This window comes from Hyperolius riggenbachi, chromosome 3 (genome assembly GCF_040937935.1).
Source record: "Hyperolius riggenbachi isolate aHypRig1 chromosome 3, aHypRig1.pri, whole genome shotgun sequence".
NCBI lineage: Eukaryota > Metazoa > Chordata > Amphibia > Anura > Hyperoliidae > Hyperolius > Hyperolius riggenbachi.
Genome location: NC_090648.1, coordinates 240,550,930 through 240,568,539, shown reverse-complemented (window position 1 = coordinate 240,568,539; position 17,610 = coordinate 240,550,930). Strand labels below are relative to the sequence as shown.

The 17,610-nt window shown below is 40.0% G+C and overlaps 1 protein-coding gene across 1 annotated transcript in view; it reads right to left on the bottom strand.

The window, feature by feature from the left end:
• Positions 1 to 3,962: 3,962 nt before the first annotated feature.
• COPG2 (COPI coat complex subunit gamma 2) overlaps positions 3,963 to 17,610 on the bottom strand; it is a 75,645-nt gene continuing 61,997 nt past the window's right edge. The window contains 6 exon segments of the mRNA XM_068276029.1: positions 3,963 to 4,288; positions 7,484 to 7,582; positions 7,667 to 7,805; positions 11,005 to 11,102; positions 14,308 to 14,479; positions 14,630 to 14,769. Of these exon segments, the coding sequence (XP_068132130.1) occupies positions 4,158 to 4,288; positions 7,484 to 7,582; positions 7,667 to 7,805; positions 11,005 to 11,102; positions 14,308 to 14,479; positions 14,630 to 14,769 (779 nt within the window). The 3' untranslated portion in view covers positions 3,963 to 4,157.

Here is a 17,610-nt window from a genome sequence, read left to right as displayed (position 1 = left end):
CATCAAGTGTATTGTTTCTAAGACCACTTGAGAGTTACTGGTGGCACAAAAAAAAAAATCTTGTTTGACCTCTGCTATGCTCAGATGTGATTGAATACAGTGGCCACCACTGTACCATTTATTTTGTGCATCAGTCACCATTCAGCTGGCGCATGGCAGCAGATGACAGGTGGTGAATTCACCTCCTCCTACCTCTCGTATGAAAGAAGCCTAAGGAGAACTAAGTAGAAATCCTGCATTAGTTTGTATTGGTTTTTCAAAAAGATTGAGATCTTCACGTCTAGTTGAGAATGGATCTTAATGTGTATGATGGAATATTAAGAATTTATCTAGTAAAAAAAAAAAAAAAAAAAAGCTAAATGCAGTGAGATGAATATGGAAGAAGCAACTGCCTAGTGCTGACCTGCTGTCTCCTCATACTTTACTGTAAATGACCCCAGAATAAGTTTGCAGACAAGGGGCCATATGACTTTCTACTAGGTGATATTTTCACACCTCATCAATAAAACACCTTTTAAACCACCAGTAAGAAATCACAAAGAATTGTAATACTTTTTTTTTTTTTTTAAGTTATTTTAAAGGGAAGGTTCAAGCAAAATAAAAAAGTTTCACTTACCTGGGGCTTCTAGCAACCCCATGCAGCCATCTTGTGCCCTTGTAGTCACTCACTGCTGCTCCAGTCCCCCGCTGGCAGCTTGCCGACCTCGGAGGTCGGCGGGACGCATTGCATACATTTTTACGCATTCCCGCTAGTGCAGGAACATTAACACATTTTTTTTTTTTTTACATGTTACTGGTTCAATACGTGCATTTTTACACATTGAACCAGTAATGTGTAAAAATGTATTTGATAAATGTTCCTGCACTAGCGGGAATGCATGAAAATGTATGCAATGCGTCCCACCGACCTTCAAGGTCGGCAAGCTGCCAGCGGGGGACCAGAGCAGCAGTGAGTGACTACGAGGGCACAGGATGGCTGCATGGGGCTGCTAGAAGCCCCAGGTAAGTGAAACTCTTATATTTTGCTTGGACCTTCCCTTTAAATAGAAGATGAAAAATTACCTATTTGGAGAAAAGGTGAATGCATATGGCCCTAAGTGTTCTGATTCCACTGCATGCATGCTTGTTCCAAGTGTGGGACTGAGAAACTGCTGATCAGAATGAGGCCCAGCAATTGCTTGGTTTCAAAATAGGAAGGAGTAGCAACCATATTGTTTTGCTCTTTAGTTATTCTAATACAACAATAACATATCTGCCTCATTTTTTTTGTATGTTGTTTTTACACATTTCAAAACTTTTTAGGAGAGTATTACAACTGCAGGAGTTTTCTTGTGGAGGTTTGACTAGTATTTGAACAAATGAGATCATTTGGTTTTTGTTAATGCATTTAAAGTTCTATAGCTAAATAAGAAAGTTATGAATATTTTTGCACATTCATGGTTCCCATCTGAAACAACTTGGTTCCATTGGTCATGCATGTACAAGCTGTTCACTATGTCCATTTAATATGGATATTGGAAGCACACACTTTATCTTCCACGAGAGTCATTTGATTCCTCTACACCCCCCCCCCCCCCCCCCCCCCCCCCAACCTTTGTAGGATGCATAAACTGTTTGCAATCATGTTTTTATTACTGTACATTTGAAAACTAATACCAGAGTAATTGTAAAAATTAAATTGATTTTCAAATCTATGTAACCTTGTCATTTTTCCATAGTGGATTTTATTACAATTTTGTAATTAAAATATATGAAAGTTAGATTCCGGGAAGTACAACAGAAGTATATTCCTTTTTGCTAGTGCAGGAAGTACAATGGTACTTTCTAGCCATCTTTATTGTTCTAAATCAGCAAAAATGAGCAGACTGCTGGAAATTTGTGCACTGCCATAGACTGCAATGTTACAGTTATAGCAGCACCCAGTGGACAATTTGGGTATCAGAAGCAATGGTATAGCCCTAGCAGACGAAGGACAGATAACTCTTGGCTGTGTGCTGAAGAGCTGAGTTGTTCTGACTTCTTTTGCTACATGTAATTTTTTTTGTTGTATTTGATAACTGGACCAAAAGGTGTGGAGCCCACTAGACTTTTTAGGGATTGCTTTAACATCTCTAGGAATTTCCCTAATGCTTTACCAATGTAAGTGGATGGGACTGGACCAATTGCAATTGGGGAAATCATAGGACATGTAGCCTTTTGGGAGTGTTTCCATCCTAATGTATAGGAGCAGGGAAGTGGCTTACAAAGTGCTATCACAAATCACTAGCGGTAGCACTTTGTAGTGGGTCCCAGGCCTTAGATCCATGAGTCAACGGTCTGCTTTACATGCTGTGTGCATAAGTTTGAGTGAGGGGCTGATTGTTTTGTGTTTGATCTGGCCACACCCACTTTAGCAACCACCCTTTTATTTTTAAGAGGAGCACAGCTCCATTTAGGTGTATTGGCCTAGTGAAAAACTGCTGCTCTATTGTCATATTCTATCATGACTAAGAACTCCAATATACTCCCAGTTAATGTTTAATCCAACAAAATGTCTGCTTGCTGTATACATTTGAGGGTAAAGGGCTAATACTATGTATTGACAACTGAATTTTTTTTTTAAGACTGCTTTGCAGTTCTGCAGCCAGACTGCTGACAACGTGGTACAACTATAAGGGGTGAGCAGAATGTTGCCACTCCCATACAGAGACCGCCAATTAACACTATAAGCCCACACAGCGGCAGCATGGATAAGAGATAAAACATTCACACATCTTTTACACAAAGATATTAGCTTCATTAACAAAATATCCCAATCAAATGGAGAAAGTCAAAAAGGAATTCAAGAGCCAGGTTGAGTATTAGGAATGAAAAGAGAAAGTGAACATTTTCTTTGGATGAATTGTATAGGAAATAAGACTTATCTTTTACATTTATTCATCTTCAATCTTTAAGGACATTACTATATGTTCTGTACATAAAGCTCCTTTATATGGTCACTTAAAAAGATAACTTATCAGACAGCAAGTCAATAGTTTTTCCAAAAAACAAACAGTTTAACAGCAAAGACATCTTTCCATGCTTCACCTCTATACAAATAGGAATGGACAAGGTGACAGCCCAATCAAGGAATTAAAGGGGCACTATGGCTAAATTCTTCTTATATTCTCATTTAATATAAAATATGTGCAATTGTAGCAATGTGTAAGACTTGTATTGTGGCTGAAGAAAACTCTGCTTCAATATTGCTTTACCCTAAATCAGTGCTGGAGTCCCGTCGCCAGAGAAAGCTAAGCGACGCTGAACTAGCACATTCCATTCTGCAGGAGGAGGCTGCCTTATCAGTCGTTTCATCTGAAGTTGTAATCTCCCCCTTTGATGTATCGGGAGAGGTTTCACCCAACGTCTAACTGCACATTAGTGCTGTTACAGCTCCTCTGATCTGCCGTAAGTCTCAGGACAATGACTTACGGCTCTGATGAAAAAAATGCTCCCCGCTGAGACCCCCCTTCAGAGAAGCTGGCACAGGCAGGGTCACCACTTGTTGTCAGTTGCCATGGAGACCAGCTTCTCTTATGCACAGGATTCCAGCGTCTTGATTCAGCACACGCAAGTGCTGTGTAGCCAGTGTCCTGCTTGTGTCTCTGAAGGGGGGTCTCAGCGGGGAGCATTTTTTTCATCAGAGCCGTACGTCATTGTCCTGAGAGGTATGGCAGATCAGAGGAGCTGTAACAGCACTAATGTTCAGTTTGATGTATCGGGAGAGGTTTCACCCAACGTCTAAGGGGGAGATTACAACTTCAGATGAAACGACTGATAAGGCAGCCTCCTCCTGCAGAATGGAATGTGCTGGTTCAGCGTCGCTTAGCTTTCTCTGGCGACGGGACTCCAGCACTGATTTAGGGTAAAGCAATATTGAAGCAGAGTTTTCTTCAGCCACAATACAAGTCTTACACATTGCTACAATTCCACATATTTTATATTAAATGATAATATAAGAAGAATTTAGCCATAGTGCCCCTTTAAACAGCAGTTAGTCTTAACATTCACTTCAAATTGCTACAACATTTTTCTTCCAAAAGAAAATAATTAAGTAAGACTCGTAAAAACTGCTCAGGTATCTCATCTGGGGCCACAGGAAGTCCTGAAATGTTTGGTCATGTGCACTTAGTGCGATTTCACCCTACAGTGGAAATGATTACATCAGCTGGGTTCTCATCAGTGCTCCTCACTGTTACTTGCATGGTGACACCATCAGCCAGGGCAAGCTTAGCTCTCACCAAAACATCATGTCCTCCTCTATACACCCCTAGAAAAGCAGAAGGAAAGTGCATTTTTAAATACACATTCAATCAATTCTCACAAGTTTATTTTAGTTCAGGTTTGCTGTAAGGTTAATTCATTAAAACAATGTTTTAATAATTTTTACTTATTCTTTAGTTGTACACATCTCTTGATTTGCCTTGCCAACATCCGTGCAGATTTTACATTCCTTCTCCCAGATTTTTTTTTCTTAAAAAGTGCACTCTATATATAACAATAACATGATATGGAGCCCAGGAGTGTGCTTTCCAAGGGCAGCCACAGTGTAAGAAAAATGTCTGCAAGGAGGGTAACAGTTTAAGGTTTCTAGGGATGGTCAAATAGATGCAAATAGTCCCAAGCTGTAGCAAGGTTATGCACATTCTGTATACACATTTATGCAGCTTGTTGAAAATCGACCAGTTGAAGTCCACTTTGGTGAAGGTGCATACAAAATTTGCATAATCCTGAATCAATTCAAATTTGTCTCAATGACCATCCCCAACGCATGGAGATGATCCAGTGGCTCAAGTAATCACCATTGCAACCCATGTCACATGAGACAAAAAAAAAAATTTGGACTGGCCAATGGCTGACCAGCTTTTTACCACCTCCATGTAGCATGACAGCTTACGTACACAATCCATAGTACTCAAAATCTGTTGACCCTCTAACTTAAGGTGGCCACACACACACCATACAATTTTTTTAAATTTGTTCAATTCAAGAATAGCATTCAATTTTTCTGACTGATTGTGACAATTCAAAAATCTGACCAATGTACCACACACCAATGTTCAATTTTCCCCCAATCATGAATAAAATTGAAAGCTCAGAAAAATTGCTCAGATTTTTCTGGATAACCAATCAAAATTATCGAATTGGTGAAAAATTGGATCTTTTAATTGTATGGTGTGTGGCCACCTTTACTTGGAAGTGGTAAAATTGGCCAATCAAAATTGCATGTGTGTACCAGGCTTAAAGCAAACCTGATCTAGAGAATGTCATTCAGATCATCAGAAAGCTACTTATAAAATTATGTTGTAAATTAATAAAAAAAAACCAAAGTGTAAATAAAGTGTATTCATAAAAGACGTAATAAGCCTCTACCACCTACTGACGTGTTCTGCCTTGGCAGTCACGTGGTCTAGCTCGGCAGGCTCACATTGCACACTGGCAAATGTTTTCGTGGGCATGAAATTGATAGCACATAGTAATATGCTCATAAGATTTCATGTGAGAAGGTTTGTAATTGTCACATGATATACATGTCAGAGTGGCACTAACTTTGTATTTTGGAATCCTGTCAAAGGGAGGACTGAGAGCCAAGCAGAGATGTATCTGTGTAGTTGGAGGACACAGGAGAGTGCAAGGCATGCTGTACTAGCCTTGCACAGGAGCATCACATTTCAGCAGCTACAAACATCGAGTACAGGAGTAGTTTGTGTTGTTAAAGAGACACTGAAGCGACATAAGTCGCCTTTTTAAATTTTAAAAATCTTTTACATCACTGCCCTAACTAAAACGCTGCATGCCCGCAGCTGAACAGTAAGTACATCCCCCCGCTAACCCTCCCCCGCAAAATCCACAACTTTTCTTGGTCGTGGATTTTGCTGCCCTGGGAAGCAGAGCTTTCAGTCGCAGCTCTGCCTCCATGTGTGTCAATCGGCGCACATCTCCGCCTCTCCCCGGGCGGGCGGAGGCAGCAATCTGCGCTGATAGACGCGTGGAGAGGCAGAGCTACAGCCAAAAGCTCTGCCTCTCACGGAAGCGATCCCCGCAGTGTGCCCCAGGGAGTTTGATGGGATTTAGTGTTCAGCTGCGGGGATGCGGCGTTTTAGTTAGAGACTCTGAACTGTCATAAAATTCACCTTTATTTTAAAAATCTATTTTACATTACTACTCTGAGGCCTAGTGCACAGCGGAGCGTTTCCGCTGCGGTTTGCGATCTGCTTGCGGGTGCGGATCCGCTAGGGTAATGTATTTCAATGGGCTGGTGCACAACAGAGCGGGAGGCATTTTGCAGAAACGCATACTCCCGGGCTGCTGCAGATTTTGGATTGCGGATGCGTTTCTGCCTCAATGTTAAGTATAGGAAAACCGCAAACCGCTCTGAAAAACGGCACTTCAGAGCGGTTTTGCAGGCGTTTTTTGTTACAGTAGCTGTTCAGTAACAGCTTTACTGTAACAATACATGAAATCTACTATACCAAAAACAAAACGCTAGCTGAAACGCTGCAGAAAAATAAGAAAAAGCGTTTCAAAGTCTGCTAGCATTTTGCGGATCTGCTAGCGGTTTTTGGTGTGCACCAGGCCTAAGTGGGTAGAAGGTGGTCTCATCTGCAGGATGGCTGGTGGAATGCAAGCAGTAGCTTGTGCAGTACAATCATTCATGGCTCATCTCTCACTGTAGTAACAGGAGGAAGTGCAGTTTTAGAGATGAGCCATCCTGTACTGCACACCTGCTTGTTATACTGCCTAGTATGGGGTAAAGGAAAGGATGGGACCGAACAAAGGGTGCACGCCGGTTCATGTGTATGTGTTATGCCATTGGGCAAAGGAGATGGCCCGTGCTACCCTACCACAGCAGCTGATCTTCTACTGCAGGAGGGTACAAGCAAAATGCAAATGCCAAGCAGGAGGCAGAAGGCGGTACGGGTGAAAGACACAAAACAGAACCTGCAACACGCCTGCTAGTGCAGGGCAGCAAGATAAGCCATAGCTACAGCCTTCAAGTGTCAGTTTCCAGTGACAGCATGATTTATGATGACTTTGCAACACTGGGCTATACATTTTGTTCAGCGGATGTGCTTCCCACCTTCCACTGTAACACAACCCACTCACGGAGTCTTCACTTCCAAAGAATAAACTTCTAAAGAACCCCTTTACTGGTTGGTTGTACAGATAAGTTTATTTTTATATTAACCTTCACAAGTTATGTGTAATATAACTGATTAGAAAGGGCTCACAAGTCTCGTTATAGAAGATGTTCTTCTCTTTAATTAAATGCCTACATGAACTCTGTCTTGGCATTTGTCTTACTTTTACAACGAACAGTAAATAGTTCTGTACTTAGTGGTCATCCACTAACCCCCAGCAACAATCTCAAACAGGAAAGGGCCCGGAGTCGCTGTGGTATAGATTTGAGGAGGGGGTTAATTTGTAAACTGTGACATGGAAACCTACATAAAAATCATCTCACCTGACAAATAGAGAACATGCGAGTTCTTGTTCTCAGGCACCTTGTCAGATCTCTCACAGGCCTGCATTCCCAAGAACTTGATGATATTTGTTACAGCCTCTGACAAGAAAAGCATATAAATAAATTAAAAGTACCGTTCCACACATTATGGAGTGATTTTAAAAAAAGTATTTAATATGTTACCTTCCAGCGTCTTGGTACTGCTAAGGGCAAAGGTTTCTTCCTTCTCATATGCATCTCCAACCTCTTCCCAGGCTGCACTAAAATTTGGCTTTAACACCTTTTGAATGTGGTCTTCAATGGTTACCTCCAGATCTTCAAGCTGTAGAAAAAATATAAAAATTACATGAAGCAGTGCACTGAGTAATTCCCCACTAATTAATCCTAAACAGCAAAGTTTTTTTCTCTTGCTTTAAAAAGGAATTTTAAAGATTTGTCTCTGAGGTCTTGCACTTGCAATTGTATTTATTTGTATCTTTTGAAAACTAAAAGTCAGAAATGCTGACCACTGGGGGTTTTTACCCCTTTAGGACCAGAGCAATTTTCACCTGTCAGCGCTCCTCCCATTCTTTCACCAATAACTTAATCACAACAATATGATCTATATCTTGTTTTTTCGCCAATAATTAGGCTTTCCTAGGGAGGTACATTATGCTAAGAATTATTTTACTCTAAGCACATTTTAAATTAGAATAATAAGAAAAAAATTGAAAAAAAAATTCTCAGTTTTCAGCCATTAGTGTTACAATAAAACGGGGATAAAACCCACACATTTGCCCATTTGTCATCGGAAATGACTGGGGACATCTTTTGACCAAATAGTAAAATTACATAAAAAAAAAAATGTATTTAATGAATATCTATCGATCTATCGATAGATATATATTACAATGTTTGGGTAATATGGGGGAGTGTGGGAGGGAAATAGTTAATTGTAAAAGTGTAGGCATTTTCATTAAATACATTTTTTAATGTAGTTTTACTATTTGGTCACAAGATGTCCCCAGTCATTTCAGATTCATGTAAGTAAGGACGTGAGTCATCCACTGTAACAGGAAGATACAATAAATACAAGATGCCAGCGTGCTGCGCAGGTGTAGTACGCTCCCGGCGGCGGAGTGTGTGCATGCGCACTACACCAGACTGGCTCAAGTATCTGGACTCCTAGCAGAAGATCTAGGTGGCGGAGGAGGACAGCGAAGGACTGATTAGCCTGAAGGGGGCCCCAGGTATGTGTAAAACTTGAATTTCATCTGTCTCAGGTTTACTTTGTTACACAGTAGTACTATACTCTACATATGCACTCTCCCCAGAGCTGCAGGGAATCCACTGAGAATGTTGTGCACATGGAACACAGAGGTGTTGTCTATCACCCATCAACCTGGTTCAGATTGTGCATGAAGAATGTGTAATAGAGGAAGAATCTCCTTATTCCCCTGCAGAGTACCTGCACATCACTCTTACATGTACCCACACTTACATTGCCTAGGGCCTGATAGATGTTCTTTGTTCCGGTCTGTACCTTTTACAAGTACTCTTAGGGCTTGTTTCCACTGTTGCGACGCGATTTCAGCCGCATTCCGACGCTTGTAAAAACGCATGCGGATGCGTTTCCACATGCGTTTTTACCCGCGATTTCGCATGCGATTTCGCATGGCAGGGTGCCATGCGAAATTAACCATGACACTGCCAGGGCTAAATAAAATTGAAAAAGGTGCGAAATCGCACGCGAAATCGCGGGTAAAAACGCATGTAACAAACGCATGCGTTTTTACTATTAAATACATTAGCGGCGATTCGCACGGATTCCCGACGCAGGCGAAATCGTTGGCTCTTTTGTGCGTTTTTTTCACGCTGAAAAAAACGCACCTCAACAACGCTACAGTGGAAACAGGCCCATCCACTTGTATTACATGTGCGGATCTGCATGCGTTGGACGCATGCAGATTCGCGATAGTGGAAACGAGCCCTTACCAAGGACTAGTTTTAGTCTATGACTAAAGGGAATACATATGGCAGTCTCCATATCCTTCTCAACTTCAGTTGTCTTTTAAAATTCCTAAGTGTTGGCAGTTAAGAGACGAATTTCATGTTACATACTTTCAATCAACAAGATTGTAATATGCAAATTAGAGGAGTCGGAGGAATCCTAAACTGAGGAGTCGGAGTCGGTGGATTTTTGTACCGACTCCACAGCCCTGCCTGGTACTTCAAGTGAAGTTTTGCCAGGCTGTGAATATACTGCACAAGGTGTACTAAGTAGTTAGATGGAAACTTTAAGTCGGAGAAAAAAAGGATTTAAAAAAAAAAAAATTACCTGGGGCCTCTTCAAGCCCCCTGGACCCCGACTGTGTCCACGTCGTCCTCCTGATCTCCTCCAGGCAACGGTAGCAGCCCCCCCAAGCTGGGTTACTGTGCACATGCAGCCCCAAGCATCCTGGTCACGCTCCCAGGACCAGGAGTGTTCTGCAACTGCACAGTACGCGTAATTCTCTACTGCCCAGAACGATCCTGGCTACAGGAACACAAACGGGGTGCGCGCGGCTCAGGACCGCGCATGCACAGTAGCCGTCGACTGGCGGCAACAGCCCAGCTTGGGGGTGGGGGAGATTGCCGTCACTGCCCAGGGGGACGTCGTGGGCACAGGAGGAGTTCGGGGGCTGGAAGACGTTCCAGGTAAGTTAGTTTTGTTTTTTACACAAGTTTCCATTTAAGCTACACAGTTAACACCATCAAGTTCTGGCAGGGTGCATTTCTGATTGTAGTTTTCAAAAGATACAAATAAATACAACTGTATGCAAATATGGAAGTCCATGCAAGACCTCAGAGTCAAATCTTTCAGAAAATGCTACTCTCACTGAGGTGAAAGGTAAAGGACCTTCAGGAAGGTCTGACCGAAATGGTGGTACTTCCACATAGAAGACACAACCGTTCCTCAAGGTGCCACATAGTACAATATTGGAATGCTTCCTCTTGGTTGCATGGCCAGAGCAAGGTGTAGTACCCAGACTTTGCTGTACCGCAACCTGAATAAAGCCAACACCACCAGTCTCCTGGCAGCAGTCATGTTCAGCGCGTCGGCAAAGCGATTCCAAGTAGGTATGATCAATGATATGACAATACTTCTGAGTTTAGTCAAATTTGTGTAAATTTGTATGCAAATATATGCAGCTTGAAAATAGACCATCAATTACAAACCTGGGTGGGACTTGCTTGATTGGTAAACTGAAAAATTTGCATCTCATTGATCATCCCTACTTCTAAGTAAAGATGTCAATGAGATGCTGGATTATGCAAATGTTATGCATCTTAAAAAAATGAAACAATTGAATCCCACTGAGGTAAAATTGAATTGGTCCATTTTCAAGCTTTGTAAATTTGCATAATCCAGCATCAACTCGTAAATATTTAGATTTTATTGACAGTCCGTAATTCTTAGAAGAAACCAAAAAAATGTATCAGAGAAAAGTCTTTCACCACTGCGAATGAGCAAAAGAGCTGCAGTTAAAAGTAATGCATACCACATATTCATCGCTGTAGCCTTCATCATCAGGAATTCCAGTTTGAGGATCACAGTCTCTGACCACAAATTTCATCGTGCAGTTAAAGGTACAGGACACTAAAATAAAAACACATTCAGTATAACCACATATACAAAAAGGATAGGCTGTACATAATTTAGAGCAGGTTCTCAACCCTGTCCTCCGCAATCACCAACAGCACACGTCTGCTAACCAGATTGAGAGGAAGTCCACAATACATGCACTAATGGCAAGTCCTGAGGACAGGGTTGAGGACCTCTGATTTAGGGCCTGTTCATACTATATAAAGATGCTGTGTAAATGGACACATTTTCTGCAGTTCAACTTTCATTTTAACAGTTTCAGTGCAGGTCAGCTACATTTTGTGCAAATTAATTTGGAGCTAATGTTGAAATCAGGAAGAAACCTAAACTCAATCCGCTGTGTACACAATCCCTAAAACACAAGGGTGGCTATGCATTATAGTGCAAACACAATATATTCACAACCATTCACACTATACGTGGTACTCTGCATTTTGCTCAAGTCCCTTTATTACACCAATTGGAATGAAGTGCCTGTGCCCTACGGAAAAAAGCCATACATGAGCAGCTTCATTCCACTGGGATTGCTCAGACCTACTCATGCCCGGTCCAGATGTGCTTGTCCATGGCTGGGAGTGCATGCAGAAGATGGAGAGACCCCTACGCTGGAACGGTGGGCTTGGTGAGAATCTAGGATATCACTCTGTTATCTGAATTGTTCTTTTCATTGACCCCTGGTTCACATTATAAGGCCTGGAAACCACTACAAACCGCTATCGCTAATCCCAATTGTTTTGTATGAGCAGTGTGTAAGCGATTTCATGAGCGTTTTAGGGAGTGATTTTAGAAAGTGTAAACAATTTACCAGCGGTTGTGTAGGGATTAGCGTTTTAAAGTCTGATTGGTCCTTTCATTTATTTTTAATTTTGTTACAGTGTACATTAACTTTAAAACGCTAGCAAAATCGCTCCGTGCAAGTGTTGATGAGCGATTACGCCAGTGATTATATACTTTACATTGAAGCGCTAACAAAATGCTGCATGTCCTGCGCTTGTTATTTTGAGAATCGCAAACGCTCAAGTTGGCACATCCGTTAACATTAGCTGAGCGGTTTTGGAAATTGCTAGAGTTTTCAAGCGCTCCCTAAATGCTCTGAAAAGCGCTCGTGGGTTCCAGCCCCTAAGGGTTGTAAAGCTCTGTTGAGAAGTGAAAAAACCTGCTATAAAACAGAAATAAACTATCAGCTACTTATTTTTGCACAGAGCTTTAAGCAATAGTGACTTGGACATCTGTAGATTTAGACTGTTGTCTTATTTCAAAACCTATTTTGTAGTGAAAGATGCACTGTAACCCTAAAAGCAGAATAAAATAAAACCCAGCATTTCTTCTTTGCTCTAAAAAATTATTTACAGAATATTATATACAACCAGCATTTTTCTTATTTTACTAGACCAGCATTCATAGGGTTACACACAGGGCTGGAAAATTCAGTGCAGAGAAGTGTGGACACATCCGAAGTGTAGATTATGTGATCTTGTGTTTACTTAATTGTATCAAGTGAGGAATGTGACACCTTCTCTGACTGTGCAGAAGCTCCTGGACACAGACAGAGACTCAAAGCATTTCTTAATTCAATACATAATTAATATAACCAGTTAATAAAATGCAGTCAGTTCACAAAGCAAAAAACTACTTTTGAGAACGTATAATTTCTAAATGACTAATAATACTTATGCACAAATGCAAAAATGATAACCGTATGGCATATAAAAAGTAGGAAAACATGTTTTTATTGAATATTATGGACATGAAAAAGAGAAAAGTACCCAATATGAAGCACCAGACCACTCCAATTATATTCAAAATACAAATTATTTTTTTGATGAAAAGAAAACGCAATAAAAACAATGTTAAAAATCACCAAAAGGAGATAGCAGCGGTGTACATGATCAGTATTAATTGTAATAATAACAACAATCCATATAAATATCCTCACTCAGAATATTACATATAAATAATATTAGTAAGTAAGGTAAACTGAGGGACCCTCAAAATTATTAAGAATTAATAGGGCCTGTATAAAGTGCAAAGAGTAATGATAATAAATCCAAGTGTAAGTTGAACAGACTGGGACATAAAGAACAACCATCCCAGATAAACAATATGCACCAGACACTAAATTCCGCATTAGAGAGGTGCCCAAAAGTGCAGTTAAAAAGTAGGTGGGAAGCCAAACTTACGTGTGAGAGAGGAGGACGCCACAGTACACCGCCACAATGCATCACGCGGGCTCAACCTGCTTCAGAGAGTGGCCTCTCTCTGAAGCAGGTTGAGCCCGCATGATGCATTAAGGCGGTGGCGGTGTACTGTGGCGTCCTCCTCTCTCACACGTAAGTTTGGCTTCCCACCTACTTTTTAACTGCACTTTTGGGCACCTCTCTAATGCGGAATTTAGTGTCTGGTGCATATTGTTTATCTGGGATGGTTGTTCTTTATGTCCCAGTCTGTTCAACTTACACTTGGATTTATTATCATTACTCTCTGCACTTTATACAGGCCCTATTAATTCTTAATTATCAATTTTGAGGGTCCCACAGTTTACCTTACTAATATTTATATGTAATCTGTGTGTGAGGATATTTATATGGATTGTTGTTATTACAATTATTACTGATCATGTACACCGCTGCTATCACCTTTTGGTGATTTTTAACATTGTTTTTATTGCGTTTTCTTTTCATCAAATAAAGAATTTGTATTTTGAATATAATTGGAGTGGTCTGGTGCTTCATATTGGGTACTTTTCTCTTTTTCATGTCCATGGTTGTTTGATTACCCAATTAGCACATTCCGTCCTCATTATCTTAAATGTTATTTTCAGGATGGTGCTTATCCATATGTTTGCTAAAAAATTTATTGAATATTATGTCAGGGTTTTATACTGCTTTAAGGTGCCCATACATGGTACAATTTTTCATTTTTTTTTCGATTAGATAATTTAGTTTGATTATTCCGTTAGATCGAATATAAAGATTTTTCCAGCATGTCCGATCAGATTTTTCTCAAAAAAAAAAAACTAGATAAACGTTCGAATTTCTTGATAAAAAAAAAAAAATTTTCAACTTTCTTTCGATCATTTAGATCAAATGGGAAAAAAAAAAAAAAAAAAAAAAAGACTTTATTGCATCGCGTATGGGCACCATTATGCAGACATTTCCTGGAAATGTGGGTAGAACAGTCACGAAAAACGAACACATACCTGCAGTAGACTCATCTTCAGGAATCCTGACCAATGTGTAACATATACCAGGCTGGTTGTAGGAAAGACTCTGCACTGGAACATAATAAACCACTTCATAGCCGTCTGATGGCTCCATCTGTACAATCACCTTCTCCAGTAGCTGGTCATTCAGTGTATTTGTGCAGTCAAACTAAAGCCAAAGTAAAAAAAGGACAACACACAATTTCACAGGTAACTGCCTACAAACAAAAAGGCACTGTAGTTACAAAGAGGCTACCAGGAAATAGATCAGGGATATGAGGGGGGGGGGGGGGGGGGGGGAATGAATAGTCAAGCTCACCTGAAAAACAATATGATCTGTAAATACATGCTTGATACAACGCACAAAATATTCCGTTTCAGCTTCTGTGAGTTGAACAGGCTCAGACGACTTGAATAGTGGACCCAGATTTTTGAATTCTGGTACTGCAGCAAGTTGTTCTGTAAACAGAAATGTGATAATATTATTATTATTATTATTTTAGTATTTATATAGCGCTGACATATTACGCAGCGCTGTACATTATATATATATATATATATATATATATATATATATATATATATATATATATATATATATATATATATATATATATATATATATATATATATATATATATAGTCTTGTCACTAACTGTCCCTCAAGGAGCTCACAATCTAATCCCTACCATTGCCATATGTCTATATTATGTAGTGCATGTATCATAGTCTAGGGCCAATTTTAGGGGGAGCCAATTAACTTATCCGTATGTTTTGGAATGTGGGAGGAAACTGGAGTGCCCGGAGGAAACCCACGCAGACACGGAGAGAATATACAAACTCTTTGCAGATAGTGCCCTGGCTGGGATTCGAACCAGGGACCCAGCGCTGCAAGGCGAGAGAGCTAACCACTACGCCACCGTGCTGCCCGATAATATATAGAAGGCTGGCTAAAAGTGGTCCTCATCTAATAGTAAAAACAGATCTCCACTTGCATCTGCTCTGGACAGTAAACAGACCACCAGAACATATATTGCACTTACTATTAACAAATGTTGCATTTCCACAAAAGCCTCTATGGGAAATGCATCAGACTGTCTTTGCATGTATGAACAGATCTTATTAAAAAGAAAAAACAAAAAACATAGGGTTCGTCAACATGTCTGCTGGCTGACTCATAAAATAGACAATGATGGTTTTTCAGCTCAAGTGTGAAACAAGCCTAAAGGAAAGCTGTAGTGCAATACAAGTTGCTATTACTGGTCTCCTTAGGGCTCAGCCACACTATAAGCGCTTTTCTGAGCACTTGTGATTGATTAGTGCTTTGAGCGCTTTTTAAAAATTACCCCCATACACGTTCATTAAAATCGCAGTGATTTTTCTCATGCGCGTTTGCAGTGATTTTTACCGCGATTTTAATGAAAGTGAATCGGAGTTTTTAAAAAGCGCTAATCAATCACAATATAATGCTCAGAGTGTGGCTGAGCCCTAATATAATAAACAAACAAAAAAAATTCTGGTCTCAGTCGTCATGCCGATTGTCTGGCTCTCATACTTCCTGAGTCACTGACCCAGATTGGGAAAGCAGATCAGATGCTTTAACTCCCAACTGCTGAAGTCATGTATGACAGCCTCCACATTTATCTCACCACAGTTTCTGGTACAACACTATGTCATTAGACTAAAGTTCTCACATGAACTGGTTTAAAACGCCAGTTAAAAAACACTAGATTTGTGCGTCAGCCATATTTTGTCCATAATGCATGCGCTAGAATATTGTTACTAAGTGAGACATACAAGTTTAAAGTGCGCCCAAGGTGACATTAGGTAACTGTGTGTAAAAAGTGCCAAACTATAATTAGGATGGGTTTCTTTTTGTACCTGAAGGTGTTAACCTTCAGGCATGCAAGTGACACTGTCTTGTCGGACCATTGTCAGATTATAGCATAACCCTCACTGATCTGGAGTCACAGCCATAACACTTTTTCCTGCAGAGAAGAGCTTCTGAGAGCAGGGCATAGATTACAAAAAAAAGTCAATAGCTCATGCATTTTGTATTTTAGCTCTGGGGCATTTAAAAGACTGTCATTGTGTAGAGACAATAAATCATAAAATCTACTTTGTAAATATTTAAACATAAAATAAAAAACAGAATATCTTTAAAAATAAAAAAAGAAGGCATTTTTAGGAGTACGAGGATAGATACAAATGTTTGTTTTCAGTTTGGGTTGACTTTATAGAGAACTCCATTATGGACAATATACTGGAGACTAGTAAGAAAATGCCATCTCTGGGGCTGTCACTATACTTGCTGTATAGCTCAGTGAAGTCATTCAATTAGAATAAACATGCAGTCAGAACCCTTGCAGGGAACTAGTTTATTAACCACTTCAGCTCGCAGGGATTTTTCACCTTCTGCATCAGAGCAATTTTCACCTCCCATTAATTCGCTAATAATTTTATCACTACTTATCACAATTTATTGATCTACATCTTGTTTTTTTCCACCACTAATAAGGCTTTCTTTGGGTGGTACATTTTGCTAAGAGCCACTTTACTGTAAATGCATTTTAACAGGATTAATAAGAAAAAAATAGAAAAAATTCATTTCTCAGTTTTTGCCCATTATAGCTTTAAAATAACCCACACTACCATAATTAAAACCTATGTATTTTATTTGCCCGTATGTCTCGGTTATTATACCATTTAAATTTTGTCCCTATCACAATGTATGGCACCAATATTTTATTTGGAAATAAAGGTGCATTGTTTCCGTTTTGCATCCATCACCATTTACAAGCTTATAATTTAAAAAATGTTTGTAGTATACCCCTTTCAAATGCATATTTAAAAAGTTCAGACCCTTAGGTAACTATTTATGTCTTTTTTTTAATTGTATTTTTTTTTTTTTTTTACCATTTAAAATTTTATTTAGGTAATATTTTGGTGTGGAACATTAAGAATTAATTTTTAATGTTGTAATGTGTGTAAATAGTAATGTAAAAAAATGTGCAGATGTAGTTTTACTATTTGGCCACAAGATGGCCACCTTCGTTTTTAGTTTCCCTCCTTGTACTTCTCGCTAAGCGGAAGTACAAGGGGGATGCGGAAATTGTTTCCGGGCAGAAGAACTGAAGCCTCATGGGTGAGCGCTTCGGTTTTTCTGCCAGGGAAAGGGATCGGTGATTTGGAACCATGTTTCCTTTCACTGATCCCAGGGCTACCGGAGGATACAACGGGGGCGCGACCGCGATCCAGTGCGGGAGCGCGCCGAAGCGTGGGTGCTCAGGAGAACAGCCG